The sequence below is a fragment of the Prosopis cineraria genome, unplaced genomic scaffold (assembly GCF_029017545.1).
Source record: "Prosopis cineraria cultivar Desert tree isolate PC_DT_omini unplaced genomic scaffold, ASM2901754v1 PC8, whole genome shotgun sequence".
In the NCBI taxonomy this organism is placed as follows: domain Eukaryota; kingdom Viridiplantae; phylum Streptophyta; class Magnoliopsida; order Fabales; family Fabaceae; genus Prosopis; species Prosopis cineraria.
The window spans coordinates 2,783,421-2,799,601 of NW_026555339.1; the positions used below are offsets into that span (position 1 = coordinate 2,783,421).

The following is a 16,181-nucleotide window of genomic DNA, read 5'->3' on the forward strand; positions in this document are numbered from 1 at the left end:
CTCACTATGAAATCATCTAATCATCTCAAAATATGGTCATGAACATCAAAAACTAACTCATGGCAATCAAATGCATGTTTCTATCAAAACAAACAGTCACATGCTTATATAATAAAAATCAATGTCCCAAGTTAGCAATATGTACATTAAATACTAAAGAGGCCTTACAAAACAAGTGGTGTCTTGCACACCACGACTACGCTTTAGGTGCTTCTTAGTTGAGTTCTCACAAAATAGGTGCTTCTTAGTTGAGTTCTTACAAAATAGGATGTTGCAGCCTCAATCCCATTTTTTTTTTCAATTTAAAAACCTAAAAACACATATTTGTAATCTCAAAAAAAAGTTATTACATACTCCCTCCGATCTTATTTATAAGTTATTTCTACCAACTTCATCAATACCAATACAATAAAAGTACAAGGAATAAACGTAAGTAAAATTCCAAACATGCCCCTATATAACACGTCTAAAAAGTAATGTCTTGTTACCTTTTCTCTCTCATAAAGGGTGATTTTGAAAATACCTCTCAAATATTACGTAAAAAGACACACCATGACTTATAAATGGGACCAAATGACCTTAAAAAATGGGTTTTATAAATGGGACCGGAGGGAGTATAATATTAAGTTTAGAAAAATAAATTTAAGTAAATCCAAACCACAATAAATATGTAAAACCTAAACATCAAAGGTTATTGAGGGGAGGCGATAAGTTGCCGGCTGGCTGCTTTGCTGAATCATGTGTGAAGTGTCAATGAGTATGGGTAGTAGGGCAAGGCAAGTGTAGGGGGGCTCTCGATGTCAAAGTCAATGAATGACGATGACTAATGAATTTAGTCTTTTATTTTTTTTAGAAAATAACAAGATTCAAAAGGGTAAACTTTTTATTTTTAGGCTCACTAGGGCCATATTTTTTAAGCACGAATGACCATTTTTTTTATTCTAGAATAGCATTCTAATGTAATATGGCCTAAATATCTCCAAAATTTAGTCATAAATCCCTACATTATTATAGTAGTTTGGGATAAGCTATCCTAGACATCTTATCATGATAGAAAAGAAATTAATTACAATTAAAAAAAACTAACCACAACAGAAAAATAAAACACCCAGATTAAAGGTCTACAATGGTTAATAAAACCAAGTTATAATTTGAGATTACAAGATAAGTATTAATGAGTAAAACTGATCATGAAAAGGAGGATTACAGTTATTTAATATTTAATAACTATTAGTATACCAGAAAAAATTCAAACTCATTTTTAAACAATCAAAGCAAATAATCAAAATATTGAGATCTCAAGTCATTAATAAATTTCAAGCATAAAAGGCCCACTAGATCATAAATTAAAGTTTGAGAATATTTAAAAGCATGAGATATCATTTGAGGGAAAACAAGAGCAAAAAAAGTCAGAAATATCTCTTTGTAAAATGCTAGGGCATCCATCGTGGTAAGACTTCTTTTATGTTATGCGCTACGGTGTAAAGCGCACTGTCAATAGCATGCATAAAAGAGCAAAAATCGTTTGAAATTTAATACATGCGCCCAGCACTATTAAAAATTAAAAAGTAAGACAAAAATGCACCATTTTAACTATCAAATGTTAAACGATAGAGAAATAGTGAGGGAAAACACCGTATCGAAGATCTAATCTCTTTGTCCGTTCACAAATCAGTATAGTGAGAATCAGTTGTTAGGGGTGGGGGGGGGGTGAAATTGACGGCATCGTCTTCCCTGGATGTGATACATATCTAGTGACCTTCTCAGATCTTTCATGGCATCCTCGAGTAATAGCCAAGCCGAAGTTGACGCTGACGATGAGGTTCCCGAAGAATCAGTAAGCTCTCGTGTTGAATGTGACTATACTGAACGAAACATGAACTTAACTTGAATGCAAGCACAAACAATCCGACCGAATGTTGACGTGATTAACTGATTTCTTTTAATGTTTACTCATTTTTTATGAAACTTGGATTGTCAATGTTTACAAATTTGTTCTCGCAATGTTTTTATTTTTTGAACAAAATTGTTCTCGCAATCTTAACTCACTTCATGTACTTTCATATTTATGCAGATTGAGCATTTTGATGATTTCACTCTCGCTTCTTCATGGGAAAGGTATTTGTGCTTCTAATGGAAATTGTTCAGCGCTTGATAAGCATATCATATTGCGCCGAGTAAATTAATCTCTCAATCATTTACCGTACCGACTTTATAGGTTTATTTCCGAGATTGAGGCGGTTTGTCGCCTTTGGATGGCTGATGGTCCGAAGAATCTATTGGTAAGGTTGCTTGGTTCTAAAGCTTCACTGATCTTTGTATAGATCGAACAATTATTGTGTTGCTGGTTCTTATTTTAGGTTCTTAAGGCTATTTGTGGTTTAAGTGTCTTATATTCAAGGCTCGTATCTATAAATAAAATGTAGAGAGTAAATAATTACCTCTTCAATCATCCATGCATATGTGTAGTTCCCTTGCCTTGAATACCTCTGGGGTTGTTCACTCAGACATATTGTTGCAGAAAGTAGCCAGTTATTGTTCAGTATGCAAACTGTTGATTTAGATAATTTCTCATACATTTATTTGAGCACAAGACAGTTTGTTGCCTAGGTTTTCTGTACATTATCAAGTTGATAAGGCAATGCATTTGCAAAATTGTTAGTTTATAAGGTTATATATCAGGAAGTTTTTCCTATTAGCATTTATTTTTGCCAGTGTTTCCTTTAGCATTAAAGGTGACTGAATCTGTGCTTACATGGACAGTTGAAGAGCCAAAATTGGTTGAGTTAATAATGTTAACGTGTCCCCTCACACAATAGTCAATTGAGATTGAAGTGTGAATAGGGCAATGGCCCTTTCTGCTGAATATAATTTAATTCAATGAACTCAATGAATGAGGGTGGCAAGGTTAAAAATTCTGACAACTTGGTTAAAGAGACTTTGTCACCATGTTAAGAAGGATCAACTCTCCCAAAAACTCATGCTGTTTAGTGAAGGCCCAGAGTTGGCTTTATTTATTCTACCTGCTTATGTTATTCAATCTAAAACCACTGCTGTGCTATTCTTAAACTTCAGTTCTTCTTAATATGATTTGGATCATCATGCTTCAATTATATTTAAGATCTGGTGTTGGTGGAAAGAGTGGCTTGTCACCTATAAAGTTATATTTCCTTTTCCATCCGAACCCTATCTCATTTTCCCTTTTTGACCGGAATGAAAAACCGCTTCTTTTAACTTGCAGGAAAAAGGAGCTGTTCTCCTGGAGTCTTTCAACAACTTGTACAAGGTCAAATCTGAAATGAAGTATGCCATGAAAAGTTATTGTATGGAGTACTATTTTGATTCCAACCCTGACGGTAACTGTTGTTGTTATTGTTACTACTATTATTTTGAAACAATAAAGGGGTTTGGTGTAGGACTAAGGAGATTTGCTGTTGTTCTTTCTATCTTGGCTTTTGGTTGACACAGGCAAAGCTGCAGAATGGAATTTTAATATGCACGATTTGCAATTGTGTTTTGGTGTAAAGGAGTTTTTGGTATGTTTCGATGTTTTATCTACCTCTCGCTGGGGATTTAATGTTTTTATAAAGGAAACACTTGTCTTGTACATTGCCAGGTTATTGCTCCTCAAAGTGCAAGTGGTGTGGTGCTTGATGCGCCTGAGGCCAGCAAGCTATTGAGTGCTGTTGCAATTGCTCTTTCAAATTGTTCAAGGTAACTATTGTTTCTTGATCTGTCATGTTCGATGAAATGCAAAAATTTACAGTAACTCGTGTCTATCGGTAGATCACTTTACTTGCCACGTTGGAATTGGTAACTAAATGCTTATTCACTTGAACATTGGGTGCATGTCCTGCCTTTTATTGTTTTCAGTGGAGAGGCAATTGATTGTTGAATAAAAAAGTTAAATATTTATAATTATTGAATAAATGGATTTTTTATATATCACCACAGTGATTAAAATATAGGTAACTTTAATTTCTGATTTCATTGGTTATTTAGTTTATGGCCAGCATTTGTTCCAGTTCATGATCCTTCTCGGAAAGCATATGTTGGAATTCAGAACTTGGGAACTGTATTTACAAGAAGGTTTGAAGCAGATCGAATTGGTAGCCAGGTTCCCATAAAACTCATGCATTTGGAAGGGCTGTATGAATTATTTGTAGCTAAGTTTGTGAGTTCCTGATCCTAGTGGTTTAATTTGATATTTGTTTTATTTTAGTTCCATTATTCTGATTTTCACTAAACTCAATCTGATAATTCTTTCTTGTATTATTCTTGTACTATTTGCTCTCCTTTGTGCGTTTAGTTGAATAATGTATTTGCTGCTCTAAAACAAGGTTTAGCAATTAGTTACATGGCCCAGAAAGGGTGTGATTAATGCTGATGCATTTATTCATTGTTAACTGAGGGTGGATTTTTGAAGGCATGAGACATAAGAACTTCATACAATTCGTGTCTGATTTGCATGAGTGAATGGGCACATATTCTGTTGTATCTTTCTGGGAAAATTAATTCTAAGATGTATATTTATGTAAATGTATATGCAATATTTTCTGGTTTACTTTACCCCCAAAAGTTGCAACATCTGCACAAACGATCTGTTCTCCCTGTAAAGTTAGAGCTGGAGGCTTTATGCGAAAATCTTTGTCTAAGTGACAATGTCCTTCAATTTTTCCTTTAATAGTTATCGTTTTAAACTGTAGGCTTACTCCACATTGGATCTGTCCATTCATGTTTTCAAAGTCCAATTTGCAATGAGGCTAACATACAGAACACTTCCTTATGACGATGATGATTATATCAAAGGCACTGACGCTGGAGTTACAGAATCTGGAGAAAATCCTACTGGTGAAACCTCCAACAGGACTCAGTGGGACGATGACTGTTCCTGGAGTGAGTGGTATTCTGCAGAAGATCCTGTGAGAGGTAAATCTGAAAAAACAGGAACTTATAGTTAGAAGGAATTAGGTTTAAATTCTTACTGGGATGCTGTTGCTAGGTAGAAGTCTTCAAAGAATATAATTGACATTATGTCTACTTTGTTCATTCATCATGTCTGCCTGTTCTCCCTGCCAGCTGACCCTAAATTATTTGCATTCATTTGTCATTTTGGGAAGCGTTTTGGTTGGTAAGTATAAATTTGGTGATATCAGATCTTTGGTCTTCATTAGTAAAAGTCTTCAAGTTCATTTTTGCCACAAAGCTCTCTAGTTTGAATGCCAATTCCATTTAATTTATGCATTTGCTGCATGCAGGATTTGAATTGATTGCAATATGGTCGGAGAAGATCATTGAAAGTTCTGTGGAAATGGCTGAACTTGAAAATGCTTCACCTCATGAAGCTGAGAAATGGTTGATCTCCCCAAATTTTTCTCCTAATTTGTAAGAAGTTCAATTGTTATTTGCACAACTAAAATTTCCATGATAGATCGTTCTTTCATGTGCTTCTTATACTAGCAATTGCTGTCTATCTGGCTCTCAAAGTATATAGCAGTGATCAGATTTCGCTTGTGATCCTTATAGTTGATGAAAATTGGGCATGGTGATGTGAAGGCAGATCCTTATATTAGTCTGCCATCCCAAACCAAGCATCATAATTATCATTTTCCTTTATCAAACTGAATATTTGTTAAACTTATGGATAGAAAGGTTCCATGCGAGGCTTCACTGCCCTTTTATAGAATGCAAGTCATTGCTGATTTCATTTTCTAAGGAACAATTTTATGATTTAAGTTGGTAATTTGTGCTAAGCCCAATGGGTCAACTTGAAAAATACTAGGACCAGGCTTGAGAAAATATTTCTTTTTCTTATAATTGGGCATTTCTGGCTAGCCGGAATAGGCTTGAAAAAATTTGGACCAAGCCTGTTTTGAGCTGAGACAAATGCCTGAATGTGTGTGTGTGTGTGTTTTTTTCCCCCTTCAAAAATGGTGGTGAGGGGATGCGTGGAGAGGGAGTTATGAGAGGAAGAAGACAAAAAATGAAAGGAGAGTAAGAGAAAGTTCGTGAGTTAATGGACATGATAAGAACTTATCTTTTCTTTTTAAAAATAAAATATTTTTAGAGAATATATTAATTAATGAAATTGATAAAATTAATTGATAAAATTGAAATTGATAAAAAATATTTCTGCAATTCATTTGAAGGTTGATCTGTTTCTTTTGAATAAATATATTTCTGTACTTATAGACTTGAAGGTTCCAAAGGGAATCAAATTGGATTTTCTTCCCAGCTTCACCTTCTAGTTGATGCATTGGAAATGTCATTTGAGGCCCAGTTTATAGAAGACTTTGTCTCAGGTTTGAATTTTTTTTTTTTTAGGCTCATTCTTCATTTATTTTGCAGGCTTTGGGTTTATTTTTACTTGCTATTTGGTAATGCTATTAAATTTTGGTAGAGGTTCAACATTATCCTTTTTCCTGGCTTGTGGCAGCTGAAAATCCGGGCTCAGATAATTTAAAATCTTCAATGGTTATACCTTCACCAACAGTTATAGATCGTGTTATGAGAGAACTATTTCACGACGGTACTTAAGCCTTCCTCCCTATATATATATTTTGCCCTTCATTTTGATCCTATTCATACTTTGGCACAGATTAAAGTTTCATAGTGAAAAAAAGAAGAAATTCTCCTATTATTAATTCAGTTATTTTGATGAAAGTAATTAAAAAAACTTTATGGTATTTCTTGCATGTTTCAAACATGTTTAAAAGTGGTAAAAAAGTGTTTGTTCAAATGGCACTGCTCCAAGCTTGTCTGAATATTATAGTGTGTTTGGGTATGGATCATAATCGATTTTTTGGGTAAAAAAATTGATTTTTTCCCAAAGCTATAAGATTCAGCTTCTGCGTCTTTTGTCACAACGTTATATGAGAAAATTACAAGAAAGGCGCAAAATTTAATAAAAATAAAACTAAACTCTCTTCTCTTCTTTTTTCTCTCATTAAAATTCAAACTTTGAATTTTCAAAAAAGTTACTAGCATAAGTTTCTATTAACCACCACTCTCCACTTAGCACTTGCTATAAAACTAATTTATTAATGATAGAGGAAAATTAATTTAATTTAATTTAAAATTGAGAGTTATTACAAAGATTGTTGCAAAGGTTCACAGAGAGAGAGAGAGCGAGATTTTGCATCATTGTTTTTCATTGCTACATTTTTTATGTTGCCAAAATTTCTAAGCAGTGCTTAATATCTTCGTCAGATATGACTTATATTCGTGATGTCATTAGAGATCAACTTGTATATTATCATCTTTATTAGTTATTGTAAAATTGATATTTGGTATTCAAGAATTAAATCTTTCTCTTTTATTAAATTTATTTGAACTAAGATATATTGAATTATTTATTTATGTAAATTAAAATTGTTAATATTAATATAATTTAATTTTTATAATTAATCAGATATATAATTTAAATAAGGTATTTTACTTTTTAAATATTAGATACAAATTTATCAATAGCTTAATTTTGAAAAGTAATGTCCTTTATGATAATTTATACAGTTAAAATTGATTCTAAACAAATTATCCAAACATCTTCAATTATGTTAAAATCATTTTTAGAAAAATAATATCCAAATAGATTACGTTACAACATAATCAATTATGATTAAAATCTAGCATTTAATCAATTATTTTCATAATCTATTATATCCAACTGAAATCCAAACAAGCACATACTTGTTGGTTAGCTTGTGACCTTCCTTTATTTTAATGAGCATGTAATACATCAGATGTTAAATGCTGATATGCATGAAGCTTTACTCAACTTCAAAACTTTCTGGTGAATGTGCTAACAATAGGCTTTATGCGATTGTTTGAATTTAAATTGTTTTATCGTTTAATTCTGTTCTTTTTCCTTTGTATTTCTGATTCAGACAGGATATGATTGATTCTTTCATTTGAATGTCTATATGGATTAGAGACATGGTTGTTTGTTAGCTCAGTACTTCTATTTTTTTTTCTTCCTTCAGCAATTAACAGATAATGCAGAGCATCAATTACTCTGTTTCTGTAAATTACTCCATGTCATGTGATTGCTTTTATCGCTTAATGAATGTAAGAGCATGATAGTGAGAATAAATTGTCAAAATTTGATGTTCTACTTTAATGCTGGTGTAATGTGTGCAGGAGTTCAACTGACGGGCTTTTTCGATGGTGAACACAAGACTTCTCGAGCTATAAAAGGCGCATCACTTGAATCTCTCTTTGCACAGTTTTGTTTGCATTCTCTTTGGTTTGGCAACTGCAATATACGTGGTATGTACCAAATTGATTTTTGGGGGGGGGTTATTTGTTGTAAAATTATCAAAGTAGTAGTAACATTGATCACTGATGAGGCATTGGTCAAGAGATATCTCCTTGGTGCTGTATTTTTTTTATTTGTATGGCTCAATTTTGGTCTTTATGTCAGCTATTGCTGTGCTATGGATAGAGTTTGTTCGTGAAGTTAGATGGTGTTGGGAAGAGTCACAACCATTACCCCGAATGCCTGTAAACGGTACAATTGACCTTTCCACATGTTTGATCAACCAGAAACTTCTGATGGTAATTCATTTTCACCATTGAAATGTCTTTGGTGTAATATGCTCCTCTCATGCTAATGAGTAGCTTTTTATATTCTATATGAAACTTTCTGATGGACTTATTTGTCTTCCAGAACTTTCTTCTTATTTTTTCAAGTTGGAGTGACCTGCTCTATAATTAGTTAGTATGTATGAAAAAAAAGCTTGCTGATCATTGTGATTTGAAAATGTCATATAATATTTAGATGTACCTTGATGCTTACCCTGTCTTTTTCACACACTAATATTGATATTGACACAAAACTAAATTTCTGGACGCCTCTTCTCTTGGATGAAGTTTTTATAATAAAAAATGAAAAAAAAAAATCTGAGCTTGGCCACAAAGATGTGTTAGTCTTCAATGTATAGATAATAATAGCTGATAAGGCTAAGATGGTTGCTGCCATTTTCTGCTTTTCTATTCAGCTTGCAATATGCATTGAGAAGAAGCGGCAATGGAATGAAGATTTTCAAGATTGTCTTGGAAGTGAGGATCATTCAGACTCTATGACTGAGGTCTCAAACTTATTTTGTTCTTTTCCTTATTCGTTACATCGATTGTTGTGTAACTAGTAATTTTTATATTATTTTTTTCTCATGACTCTGGTATTAATTGAACTGCAGGATGAAAGTGTAGCTGGGGATGACCCGCATACAATGCAGAAACCCAGGGAAGATTTTTCCGGGAAAGTTGACAGGTGAACTTAACAAGTGAGAGCCAACTTGGTTAATTCCATCCAAATCCGGCTGATAGGAAATGTTTCTGCTGATTGTTATTTTTCTTCTTTTGCATGTGTTGGCCAGAGGTCTGAACTAAATTACATCCATTAGTTTAAAATAATTTTCATCCCTTTGAACAATATAGGAATATGGGGTTCATGAAACAATATTTTATTTACAGATTTGGTAAAATAAATCCTGCCGTAATTTATTTTTAAGCAGGTGTGGTTGAAGAGATCAATGTATGATTTTGCATCTCAACTCCCATCATGGGTTGCTAATCAACTTGCTTTCATGTTTGTTTTCACCCCTCTTCCATCCCTTTTCACATAACCAGTTGTGTAGTAAAGCTTCTGCAGAGAATCTGTTATAATATTTGCCAGTTTTAGGCCGAAAAGGCATGTAATTTGAAAGATACTGCATTCTGAATGTTACTAGTCTTCTTAGATGCTCTGAACGTTAGAATCTTTTTGGTTTCCCTTCTGCAACCTGTCTTCAGTGTCCTACTCCTTCTCCTTAGGATTAACTTTCCAATTACCCTTTCATTGTGGGATTTTAAGTCACTTAAGATTTCTTCAACTGATAGGTTTTAAGTTTTACAACACGAGGATTAACATGATTTGTTATGGCATGGAAACCGTACAATACTTTATTTGCTAATATGCATGTCATGTTCCATTTTCTGTGTAATTTGGTACAAAAAATAATCTGTTCCTGGACTTCTTTATTGCATGTGGTTTTGGTATGACTTGTTTGGATTTTTGGGGAGTAAATTTGTCCAAGAATTGTGGTGGAGTATGTTGCTCAATTGTCTTAGAGATCGTGTAATGAGAACTGGTAATAATAGAGATGCTCAATATTGTAGTGATATGGCTATGTGGTTGGAGGGCTGCCTATAACTTCCAAGGAGTATGATTAATTAGAAAAGGGAGAAATTTTTCTGATATTTTTGTAACGTATTTTCTACTTGGTGTATTTGTGGTGTTCTGCTAGCAGTATATTTTGGGGTGGTGTTATTTGACAGTCAAGCTGAGATGATTGGATTGGAGAGCTTACTCTTTTAATTTTAATATTTTTTGGAATGTTCCAATATGAGAGAATAGCTATCCTAGCACTTTTCTCTGTTGCATTTTAGTATAGCTTTTGCTTATCAAATGCCTGTTTCAAAAAATAATTGATTTGTACCCCAGGGTGCAGGATTTTCCTATACTTGCAAGCTGTTGGAGTTGTTTTAATGTTTTGTTTCCATGGCAGTCGGTGCATGACTATGATTTTCATGGTGCAGCTTTTCAATTATTGATGATTCACATTCTTGTGGAAGAATAATTGCCAGAGATGGTGGTAGAAAACCTGAAGATTCAGGCCTGCCGAATGATAAAAATTCTTCAGAAAGCACCAGGAGAGGTTCAGCTGGTATTATTGATTCTATGATGCTTCTCAAGTCATGTCAAAGCATGCATACCCCGTACACTCAGGTTTCTCTATCATATAGTTACCATTCAAAGTGTCACTATAATGCATTATTCCACCATGTTTGTATGCTAAAATTTGCTTTGGATTTTATTTGCTATCATGCAGGAAGCACCGCTTATGACAGAAGACATGCATGAGGAGCGACTTCAAGCTGTTGAAGCCTTTAGTGATTCATTTGTAAGCTTAAACTCTTATGCAATGCATCAACCAATCATCAACTAAAAAAATCTTGGAATGCACAGACCTATCGTATTTATTGCATGAGCAAATGATTGGAAATAAGATAAGGACCAATTTTATATAGAACAACATTCAGGATATATCCAGCAGTTTTTATGGGTCTAATTATCAGTATGGCCGGATTTGTGTTGGTCATGCACTGCCATTAGTATCTAATTTTCAACCAAAGCAAGTTCATTGTCTCAAGAATTTTGTTGTTTGATCAAATTATGAGTAATCAGTGACTTACATATTAGCATATCCCGGCCACATGAAACAATTGGTTCATGGGCATCGGTGATCTGCCTGACATTATTGGTACATTGTTTTTGCAAATTTTAAATTCATATGCTTGATAAAGGATGATTTCCTAAACCCCATTCCTGATTCTGATGTATGTGTTTGATCCTGTTTTTCGCAACAACTGTGGTTTTTTTTCTTTCATATGCCTGCATGTACATTTAATTTCTTTATTTACCATTCTTATATGTATATAGAAGTATTTGCTTATGACTTGATTATCCTTGTTGTTGATGATGGAGTTCTTTAACTCTTGGTGAAAGTATGAATGCATTAGTCATTCTGTGGTTTCCATACATACCATGGCATGTTTCTTTCTTGACAATTTAAATCTCCTAATGACCACTGCTGTAAGTGGACTGGAAAATCAAATCAAAGAGGCTGAGCTTAAGAAAGTAAAAATATATAACATGTGATCGATAAACAGTTTTACTTCTGTAATTTATATATCAAGTTCCATTCATTGCCTAATACGTTACTTTCAAAAGAAAGTTAGCTTAAACTACAGATAGTGGCAAGCCCTGAGCTTGCGGACAACATAAAGACTCACAACAAAGACAGGTAGGATATGTTTGAATGATAGGAATGTTATCTTGACTGGTGTGCGCTTGGAGAAGAAAATATTTTTCTGAATGGATAGATGTTATAATACATACACGAGTGGCCAAAAAGAGGTGGCCAATAAATCAGGGATACAGTAAGCAATATAAATCAGATCCTAAATCAGCTCCTGTAAGTATGAGTATTTACAACATGATAAAAGCAGATATTCTAATATTAATTATCAGGGTTTCCCTACTTGGATTCTAGGTGGTTAAATGCGGGGCCCACTTTGAATTTTATGAAGCTTAAAATTTACTTCAAATTTGGTTAATGACTGCAATGCTTTGCTTGCAATTGACATGCTGTAGGATTCACACATATGCCATTTGCCAAGCATGCATTGGTACTAATGACACAACCATTGCATATTTTTCTTTTGCAGAATTTTTCTGCGCAGCTGGAGAAAGAGATTTTAACTTCAGGTAATAGTAGTAATTATTAGACTCGTAAAGTAATACTTTCAGTGGTAGAGTTATATGGGTTGTGATAATACCTGTTGTCATGTATATCTATATCTATCATCTCTTTATTGTCATTTTTTTTTTTTGTGGAATTTCATATTTTCAAATTAATTCGCATATTAACTATTTTTCATCTGCCCCTCAAAATATTTCATGTTCCAGTGGCCTTGTTTAGCCAAGTAACTCTAACCTCTAAAAATCATAAAAACTGGAAATTTTATAGATATGTAATAGAGAAGTAAAAGTCATATCAAGATGACTTGATTTATTGCAAAATGTTTTGAGTTCTTCAAAACAATTCCATGATGTAGAAATACAGACCTATAAATTCAACACAAATAAATGACTTTAAAGTGGTACTTCTCTTTTTATCTTCTACCTAGACTATGGCACGGTGGCTGCGATTGCTGTGGCAGCTGGCAGCCATCACCTACTGTGTTTTGGGGCTTCATACCTTTCGGCATTGATGACACTATCTTTAGCGTGCAAGTGTAAACTCACAAACACATAGTCCTCTTGTTACGATTTTATGTCTCTTCCCCTGCCTGCATTGGGGGCATTTCCATCCAAAGTGAGTTGGTTGACATGAGATTTTGAGTTGCCATATCTTCCGTTTCCTTATCCTCTTTGGACTATTGAGAGGTTAGATTTATTTATTCTCCTTTTGGAAAAATTTGCTTCATGGTTTGTAATGTGGTGGAAGTCCAGGGGCCCAAGCCCAATACACTGAGTTTCACTTATTTTATCATTTATCTCTTCTGTTATTTTAGTCAGTGTTTATTTTTATTTTAATCTGATTAGATTAAATGGTAGATTTACCCAACTTAGCTAAGAATATACACTTGCTGAGTTATACATCTATTGTTCTGCTTCTGCTATGAATGAGAAATAGAGACATCAGGCTCTGCTTTCTCATAATGAAATCCAAGAATCTCGTGTACTAATGATTAAGATATGACTGATCATAATTGGCTTTGATGGTATTAGACATGTCGGCATTCAAAGCAGCAAATCCAGATGCTGTTTTTGAGGACTTCATACGATGGCATTCACCTGGAGATTGGGAAGAGGGTGACATTGAGGATAGTGTTACACAAAGTGGCGTTGGAATTGAGAAGTCCAAATATAATTGGCCCCCAAGAGGGAGTCTTTCAAAGAGAATGTCTGAGCAAGGGAATCTGTGGAAAAAGATTTGGGATGGTGCACCTGCTCTTCCTGCTTCTGAACAGAAGCCTCTTCTCGATCCAAATAGAGAGGGAGAAAAGGCAAGGCTTTTCCATGAAATAGATATTTTTCTTTGTTTGTTAATGGTATCCTATGGTGAAGCAGATTACAGGAAATTTATTCCATAGAGTTCCTTTTTCTGTATGCTTCACTGTCTTGGTTCTGATATAGCAGCTTTGACCTATCTTTTTTAGGTTTGTTTGATAGCAAAACCAATCAAAATCTTCATTTTTTTCCCTTTATGTGGATCCAAGGGGGGTCTGAACAGTCCTTGGAGGTCATGTGATCTTCTATATTTTGTGTGCACGGAAACTTTAACCAACTTATTGTGGGTGATATGATTTTGGCCGGTGTTTGCTAACTTAACTCCCACAGTTACTCTCAAATTCTAATACTTAACAACAAACATTTACTTGCATGATTCATTTGTGAAATGCAGATTATTTTTTCTTAGTTACTACAAGAAGTTTGAAGTTACCAGCATTAAAAGCAGTGTTTGAGAATTGAATTCATATTTTTACCTCAACATCAAGAATGAGAAAGTACTCCCAACTTTTTGTCAATCAAGTATATTGATCTCCAGTGAATACATGGCTGTTCTTGATTTTTCTTAAACTAAGAACTTTAAAAATTAGTCTTGCCATTGCTTTTGAAGATTTTGAGAGCATTGACACCTCTTTTTTATTTTTTATTTTTTTTAATCTTATTCATTGGAGAAGAAAAGGAAACAACAAGTCTTATCCCACTAGGTGGAGTCGGCTACACGGATTATACACTGCAATTGTGCTCTATTATTTACCAAGTTTTTAGGAATAATGTTCACTACAATGTGTCGGTCAACAACTTCCCTAAGTGTTTTCTTTAGTCTTCCTATACCCCTCTTGATAGGACTCAACATTATCCGTTCCACTCTCCTCATTGATACCTCTCGCGGTGTTCTTTATATATGTTCAAATCATCTTAAATAATTTTCTATCATTTTGCTCTCATTAAGTGTTGTGTCCACTTTTTCTCGTATGCATTTATTTTAGATTTTATCTTTAAGTATATACTCGCAAGAAAAGAAAAGGCAACCTATATATAAAATGTTGTATAAAAAGAAATAAATCAAGACAAAACCGGGGTGAGGGGGGACATAGTAGAAAAATCATAGTGATTCTAGTATGAAATCAAGGGATTAATACATGAATTTCCACACATTTACTTCTTGGAATGAGATGGTGCTTCTCTTTAGGTTGAATTAAGTCAGTAGCTCTTATTTATTGGATAATAGCTGCGTGGGGATCCTCTAGATGGTGCTCGAGTTACGTTATTCCGTTCCTCGTTATTTTCAATGTGAGGAAGGAAAAGACGTTTGAACAAATATTTGGTTTTCTTGAGAATTATGATATGTTCTCCCAATCACCCCTGCATCTCGTTTTCTCTTATTTATTTAGATCCTGAAATTTCTAGGTGCTTCATTACCTGGAAACTCTCCGGCCACATCAATTGCTTGAGCAAATGGTTTGTACTGCCTTCAGAGCAGCAGTTGACACACTAAACCTGACCAGTTATGGAGAACTGAAACAGATGGGGACGAAGATGGACCAACTTTACCTTACCCTGGCATCTGGACTGAAGCCGTTGCAGGGTATCTATTCACTAGTTTCGACTCTTACATGGAAAAAAAAAAATATTATTTGACTTCTAGTTCCATTTTGTTGCAGTGAATCGTCTGTCTGCAGATAGTGAGACTATTAATGACCTAAGACGACTTTGTATTGTTTTCGAACATGTTGAGAAATTATTGGCTGTTGCTGCTTCTCTTCACCGTAAGCTTCTGCGGACGCCACGCCTCTCTAGAGAAATTTTTGGTGATTTCTACAACTTCTATAGCCCGAGGATGGGAATAGGCTCAACAGACGACATTATTAGTAAGGTGAAATGCCAATATGCCAGTGGGCTTAACTTGATGGCAGAAAAACTCTAGTTTAATCGGAGTTTGCAATAAATAATACTAGGGCTAGTTGATACAGAATGCTTATATATTTTCTAATTGAAGAACTTCACTGCAAACGTCTAAAAAACTTTTAACATCAACATCTTGTCTGACACTAAATCTTCCTGAGCATGGACTGACGTGTAATTTCTCTTGGCTATTTGCTTATCAGGAGTATGACAAGAAACTGGAAGTAAGGAATCATGAGAGAGCAGTGGTGTCCAATATGTTCAGTCCTCCCACGGCCAATCAATCTTGGAGAAAAGTTTTGAGCATGGGCAATCTTCTCAACGGGCATGAACCAATCCTGAGGGAGATTATATTTACTCTGTGCGATGAGGTGAATGGGAATCACTATGCAGCTCGTGATACAAGTGCTTCTCAAAATGAATTGAAAAGTTATCGGATGTATACAAGTGGAACATCAAATGACCTCCGGGTAGCACTTTCTGTTGTTTCATGTGATTGATTTATTGATGGGATGTTTTGGTTATAGATATGTTCTTAAGGAATCGGCCTCTTTACTTGGTCCTTCTTTAAAGTGTCCGATTAGAATCTAACATCGCCCTTATTAAACAGGTTAAATTGAACATAAGTAAATATATGAATATGTGAGGAATATATTCGATT

At 34.4% G+C, this 16,181-nt stretch overlaps 1 protein-coding gene across 2 annotated transcripts; it reads left to right on the forward strand.

Annotated features, from left to right (window-relative positions):
• The first annotated feature begins 1,628 nt into the window (after positions 1-1,628).
• LOC129318225 (uncharacterized) lies at positions 1,629-16,046 on the forward strand. 2 transcript variants are annotated; one of them, XM_054962875.1, is made up of 22 exons: positions 1,629-1,837; positions 2,075-2,118; positions 2,219-2,282; positions 3,242-3,356; positions 3,469-3,536; positions 3,617-3,714; positions 4,003-4,174; positions 4,707-4,929; positions 5,259-5,385; positions 6,193-6,302; positions 6,437-6,529; positions 8,140-8,268; positions 8,444-8,556; positions 9,000-9,089; positions 9,198-9,271; positions 10,579-10,768; positions 10,872-10,943; positions 12,271-12,310; positions 13,337-13,614; positions 15,026-15,203; positions 15,280-15,491; positions 15,724-16,046. In XM_054962875.1, exons 1-22 carry the CDS (start codon positions 1,775-1,777, stop codon positions 16,018-16,020), a joined length of 2,850 nt encoding a protein of 949 aa, XP_054818850.1. In that variant the 5' UTR covers positions 1,629-1,774; the 3' UTR covers positions 16,021-16,046. The 2 variants fall into 2 exon arrangements, with proteins under 2 accessions (XP_054818850.1, XP_054818849.1); XM_054962874.1 differs by having other exon boundaries at positions 1,630-1,837; positions 8,423-8,556.
• Positions 16,047-16,181: the final 135 nt, after the last annotated feature.